At 39.1% G+C, this 6,904-nt stretch overlaps 1 protein-coding gene across 1 annotated transcript; it reads left to right on the forward strand.

Moving 5' to 3' along the window:
* Nucleotides 1-672: 672 nt before the first annotated feature.
* On the forward strand, nucleotides 673-5,121 carry BRS3 (bombesin receptor subtype 3). Its single transcript, XM_007462907.1, has 3 exons — nucleotides 673-1,247; nucleotides 2,826-3,177; nucleotides 4,644-5,121. The coding sequence occupies exons 1-3, from the start codon at nucleotides 814-816 to the stop codon at nucleotides 5,055-5,057; spliced, it is 1,200 nt and encodes a 399-aa protein (XP_007462969.1). The 5' UTR covers nucleotides 673-813; the 3' UTR covers nucleotides 5,058-5,121.
* The last annotated feature ends 1,783 nt before the right edge of the window (nucleotides 5,122-6,904 follow it).

Below are 6,904 nucleotides of genomic sequence, written 5' to 3' on the forward strand. Positions count from 1 at the left end.
AGGGAGAAACCCTAAATGGCATTTACAAAAATATATGGCATTAAAACAGATGGTCAAACGGTAAAAGGGTGTTTTATTAGGACATTTAGAGACAGAGCAACTGGTGGTTTGCCTGGATTTTGCATCTCTTAAAGGTTGCTTTGATACTGTGCAGCAGAGCCCTGGTAATACGCAGGGTTGGGAATTACCATGTGTCAGAGCTGGGTGATAAGCCCAGGTCACCTGAATTATTCCTCCTTGGAAGTGACATCAGCCCTATCAAAATGTGAATGATTTGTTGCTTCAGCACCTCTCTGATATTAAATCTAGAGGAGTGGATTCAAGTTTGTGCTTCAGGGGACACACATACTTATTTACCCTGTAAAAGAGAGTGCACTAGACCACCTTCTGATTGCAGAGAAATGGATGAAAATTGACAAAATCTATACAGATCTTCACGGTTAGACATGGAAACAGAGTGATTCTAATAAACAATAAGTATTGTTTAATAACATCTAGGTAGTCCATAAGATTCCCCAACAGGGAAGAACAAGCAACTGCAGAGCATTTCCCAAACCCCCCCTCCTTCTGTCATGGAAACGCCGGTAAAAGTCCTCCACCTCCCACACTCCAGTGCCAGATCGGTAGCATTTAGCCAAGCATGCTGGGAGACAAAGAACAACTGAAGGAAAGGAGTATCCGGGTGTCTTGGATTTGCTTTCCATTCTGCTCTGTTGCTCTACCATCTCGTTACTAGACGTAGGCACTGGACGTGACAATCAACTACATTTGAACTGAGCAGAAGAAATATTAAAGGCATAGGCTTCAGAAGAAATGTCTCAAAGGCAGCCTCAGTCACCTAATCAGACTTTAATTTCAACCACAAATGACACAGAATCATCAAGCCCTGTGGTTCCTAATGATACCACAAATAAAGGAAGGACCGGTGACAACTCTCCAGGAATAGAAGCATTGTGTGCCATCTATATCACTTATGCTGTGATCATTTCAGTGGGCATACTTGGAAATGCTATTCTCATCAAAGTCTTTTTCAAGACCAAATCCATGCAAACAGTTCCCAATATTTTCATCACCAGCCTGGCTTTTGGAGATCTTTTACTTCTGCTAACTTGTGTGCCAGTCGATGCAACCCACTACCTTGCAGAAGGATGGCTGTTCGGAAGAATTGGATGTAAGGTGCTCTCTTTCATCCGGCTCACTTCTGTTGGTGTATCAGTGTTCACGTTAACAATTCTCAGTGCTGACAGGTGGGTTTCTTTTCTCAGTTATATTTGCCAGGATGTGAAATTAGGCGAAAAGAAAGGAAAGCTTGTACGGAGCGTTCACTGGCTACTATTCTGTTTTTCTCACACTCTGTAACCTGGATGTAAGATTGAAAAATCGGGGGGCATTTTAAATAAAGGTCGGTGTAAGAATGTTAAAATTCCTGTGTTAGCATCGGATGAGAGACTGAAATTGTGTGCTTCAGGGATCATTTAATTTCTTTGAAGTGTAATTGTTTGTTTGAAAGAATACTGAACGGTGTTTTCCCCCTCGGTTTATTAAGGCAAATTATTCCAGGTGTAAAAGAAAAACAACCCTTTCTTTATACATTAGTGCAGCCTAGTGGCGCAATATTGTCAACATTAAAACATCAACATAGGTGTGAAATTGACCACATACACATTACTGTCTACTGGAAGAATGGTAAAAAGATACATGCATCTAATTTATTTGAAATGCATCAAATTAATTAATGGCAGGAAAATGGTGAGGCTTTCAGCTTCCTGGTAACTCAGTGTAATGTCATCACTTAATTGTATTTGTTTACTTCTATAGGCGTTCAATGACATTCTCATTTCCAGACATAAATTAATCCCGGTTGACTTTTAGAGCTCTATGGATGGAGCGTGTGAGAACCTCTGGCAGCCAGGGTGTTTGGGCTCTGTTAGGATATTTTCAGTCTACGTACTGGGTCTTTCTGTGCCTATTGTAGAATGATAACTGTGAAAGCATGAAGAAAAATTGAGGCTCCAAATGTTAAAAGTGATGCTTTAAAAAGCCTGCAAGAAGCCTGTAAGTAATCAATGCCTGGCAGTACCAGAAGGAAAAGCTCCTTCGGATTCTGGAATCTGAGAGGAGGAAAAGCTTTCCCTGTGTCTTTTATGGAATTTTGCTTTGACTGGTTTTATATTCTGTTTGAGGGCAGATTTACTTAAAGGCTGTAGATTTTAAGGTGGACTTGTCAGAATAAGGAGGCATCTTTTCATGGGTACAGGGTTTCCGATTTCACCCTTGCCTTGCCCTAAATCTACCTACAGATTGGATCGGCTTGGGCACGAAATTAGCACTTATGAACAGGGAAGAAATTAACCCTCTCCTCTTTCCTGCATAAACTCATGGAATTCTTTTCTAGGAAGGTTGATGACTGCTCTCTCACAAGGAAAGGAGAATTAGGTTTAACATCAGTCACTTACATAAAAAGGAAGTCTTTTTGAACACAAGGTAATGCACAGGTAATGAATTACTCTCCATCACACATAAAATCATGCCGAAAAATATTTATTTGCCCTCAGTAGAAGGTCTACAAGAAAATTATAAAAATTGCAAATCTGGAATAGCTCATAACAGTGAATAAAGGAAAAAGTGATTAGCATCAATGTAAAATACTGGGATGTATTATGCGTATTTGAAATCATAACCAATTCCAGTTGGTTAATGTTGACTTGGTTATATACGTATGAGATAAGAAGGTAGAACTGGATGACCACGGAGATCACTTCTAACTTTAAGATTCTGTAATTTTGATATTGATTTTGCCCTTTGCTATGATTATGTGTTTCTAGATACAAGGCAGTTGTGAAGCCCTTGGAGCGTCAGCCCCCCAATGCCATCCTGAAGACCTGTGCCAAAGCTGGCTGCATCTGGATCGTGTCTATGATCATTGCTCTACCAGAGGCTATATTTTCAAATGTATATACTTTTCGAGATCCCCACAAAAATATGACCTTTGAATCGTGTGCCTCTTATCCTGTTTCTGAGAGGCTCCTGCAAGAGATACATTCTCTGCTGTGCTTCTTAGTGTTCTACATTATTCCACTTTCGATTATCTCTGTCTATTACTCTTTGATTGCTAGGACTCTTTACAAAAGCACCTTGAACATACCTACTGAGGAACAAAGCCATGCCCGCAAGCAGGTATGTATTAATCAGGACTCACACATGAATTTAGAAGGGAAATGCCTCCTTTTGCACCCCTGAGCAATAAATACTTCAGCAGTATCATATTTTTGTTATGGTCATGGGCTGTGGAGTCTGTCAGACCCAAGATTTAATTCCATACCAGCTGAGCAATCTTGAGTAAGTTACTTAACATCTCTGAGCCTCACTTTCCTCATGTATAAAATGAAAATGAGGTCTGGATGATATATATGAAATGCTTAGCATAGTTCCTGCTGCATAGTAAACATTCAATAAGTGGTAGGACTACTATTATTAGAAAGGGAGCAGCTCAAGTTTGGGATCAAAAATCACCCCACAGAATAGTGAGAAACATCACATAAGGTGAGACTATAAAGTGAAGCATCTTTTGTTTAGAAAAACACAGGATGGTAGAACTGGCAAGAAGCCATAACATTATTCAATGCAAACCACTTACACACAGATCAGCAGACTGGGCGGAGGGGTTGTCTCGAGGGATGCAGCGCCAATGGCAAGAGAACACAGTGATTCACAGAAGCTTGATTAAGACCATTGCAAGACCCAGGTGTGCTCTCCTCTCATAAATATGAACAGAATAAAAAGAATATTGGCAAAACATCGTTCCATTTGATTAAAAAAAAACCAACAGGATTTCTATCTTTCTTGGGTGGGAGGAGATGATTCCATTTACCTCTTAACCAGTATGTGCAGAGCTCAGCGCTTTTTTTTTTTTTTTTTTTTGAGCTAGTACATTCAGTTGCTTCAACAGTGGTGGTCAGGAGGCTAAAGTTGCATTTTAATGCCCATGTGGACAGTTATCTTTGCTCTATCTGTGACTACAGGCAATGTCTTCACTTAATCTGGTTCATTTCTCTTATTAAGAGGTGCAGGTAGGATTATTTTCATACATGAAGGGTGGCACATTGATTTTTATTCCTTTGACTATATAGTTAGAATTCCTATACGTTAACAACAATTTTTGGTACCAATTTAGCAACTTTCATAAGCCCCAGAAGACTATTCTAACCTAGTCAGCCTCTGCTGATGCGGTGAAAGCAGGTTTGTATAGCATCTATTTCTTAATTAAATTAAATTTTCGATAATTCCACAACACTGCTTGAGATAATGAGACACCCTAGAGTATCTCAAAACCAGGGATGGGAGTCTCAATTGGAGCTAATCAGAGACCAAGATAACAGGTTACCATGTCAGTTAACTTGCTGTATTCTCTAGCCACGGGCTGACTTCCTTCACCTGCACGTTCAAAGGGACACCAGCCTGTTAACTGTAAATTTCTATGTAAATCTAGAGAATGGCTTTTTAAAATCTCTTCCAGCTAAATGTTTTTGATTGGGTTTTCGGTTGTTTTTGTTTTTTGTTATTGTTTTGTTTTGTTTTGTTTGGGTTTTTGTTTTGTTTTGTTTTCTTGGTTGTTGTTTTTGCCATTTTTCTTCCCCCTATAGATTGAATCCCGAAAGCGAATTGCCAAAACGGTGTTGGTGCTGGTGGCTCTGTTTGCTCTCTGCTGGTTGCCGAATCACCTCCTGTACCTCTACCGCTCATTCACTTCTCAAACCTACGTGGACCCCTCTGCCATTCACTTCATTGTCACCATTTTCTCTCGGGTTCTGGCTTTCAGCAATTCTTGTGTAAACCCCTTTGCTCTTTACTGGCTGAGCAAGACGTTCCAGCAGCATTTTAAAGCTGAGTTATTCTGTTGCAAGGCAGAGCTGCCTGAGCCTCCTGCTGCCGATACCCCTCTTGACATCCTGGCTGTGATGGGAAGGGTCCCGGGTGCTGCAAGCACTCAGGTGTCTGAAATTAGCATGTCCGTGTTTGCTGGCTGTACTGTGAAGAAGGAAGATGACAGAGTCTAGCTTTTCAATTAAAAATAGTATTTCTCCTCCCAGCGTGTGTATTCGACTCTGAGCTGTGTGTAGGTGTATGGTGTCAGGATTTTTGTTGCTTGAGAGTTGTGCTGAAATCTTAGGAGGGAAGGATCAGACAAACCACGATTTTCTTCAATCTACAAGCATTAACGAACATTATTGGGCCTTCTAAATAAAATGGAGCCCCACTAGGCATAGAAAGACATATCTGCGTATGTCAGTGTGTCCTATGAGAGGTTGAATAGGAGGTGAAGTGAAATAAACAAGATGACACTTAAAAATCTAATATGTTAGACGCAAGAGGGAAGAGATATGGGAACATATGTATACGTATAACTGATGCATTTTGTTATAAAGCAGAAACTAACACACCATTGTAAGGCAATTATACCCCAATAAAGATGTTAAAAAAAAATTAGGCCTATGAATAAAGAACTTCCCTAAAAAAAAAAAATCTAATATGTCTCCATCACATCTCTGATGCTTATAATTTCGCATATACTCCTGTGATTTGCATAAGACTGTGTTTATTATGTGGTGTAAATCTACAGATTATACTTTGCATATGAAAAGGGGCTCAAAGAGAGGTAAAACATCTCTTCTGCAGTTTTCTTAAGAAACAAAGTCCTAAAAAATAAACCTTCACAGGGTTTGTTTTTGACTGCCCTTTTCCATTAATCTCTATTCCATTAGAACTAAAGCTGTGCAATGACAATGACAACGTTTTGGGGTCAGTGAGCATAAAGTACCGAGTAAGGATCTGGGGCAAGGTGTTTGCCTTACTAGGTCAGCACTTACTGACTTAAGGTAGTTCTGGAGTTACAACTCCCATTGATTGATAATTGGGCAAAGTTATCTTTCACAAATATTGTGAAGAACTTGCCTTATTCATAGGCAGAATAAGTGGCCATGTTTATGGTGTCATTTGAGGGCTCCAAAGAAGGACCCCTGTCAAAAAACCTGTGAGTCTGCCAGTGTCTGAAATTCTTCCTTGAAGGAAATTCATTTCTTTCTGGTAAGCAGTGCCCTCTTTCTAAAAAATGCAGAAGTACCACATGAGATCCCTAACACCTGGGTGTGCAGTTATCAGATCATCTTCCTGCTTGACTACCTTAACCCTGATGTGTGCCTAAATCCTGTAAGAGTATATGTGACCTAGTTAATCTCTGCCCTTGGAAATCAGAGGATTTTCTATCCTCTGCTCCTACTTGCTAACACTATAAGCTTGCTAATAAATATGATTTCAAACAACTGTTGTCAATAGACGTGTCAGATTTAGATTTGTGGTTTCAGAAAATGTTTTCTTGGGAGCAAATTAAAGCATATGTTTGGCACTATCGATAGTTAAATTTGAATTTTCAAAAACTTGATTTTGGGGTGTGCTTTTGGTAGCTTTGAGCTTTCTTTAAATGGCTTGTGTAATTGTGAACTTTTGCTTAAAGATGTGGCTTGAAAAGGGGATATATATTAACAGTAGACTTTACATTTAAGTAAAATTGGCTTACTTAAAGTGGGGGGGGTGTTAGAATTGTATTAGTATTGCTTTGGGTTGGATGTTGTAACAAGGGGAGAAAAATAAATATGAAATAAAGTTTTAAATGACTGTGTAACTTTATATTCTAAAAACAATACTTCTGACAGAATATCACTGAGAACCCATTTTAACTCCAAAATGTATTTTCAAGTGCCAAACTCCAAAATATTTTACTATTTTCCTTACTCTGGGTAAAAATTACATCCTTATTCTCCTAAGCATAACATTTTAGAAACAACTTGATAAAAGTACCAGATTACAAAAGTTAAGCGAGCTTTTTTTTTTTTTTTTTTTTTTTTTG

Source organism: Lipotes vexillifer, unplaced genomic scaffold (genome assembly GCF_000442215.2).
Source record: "Lipotes vexillifer unplaced genomic scaffold, Lipotes_vexillifer_v1.1 scaffold481, whole genome shotgun sequence".
In the NCBI taxonomy this organism is placed as follows: domain Eukaryota; kingdom Metazoa; phylum Chordata; class Mammalia; order Artiodactyla; family Lipotidae; genus Lipotes; species Lipotes vexillifer.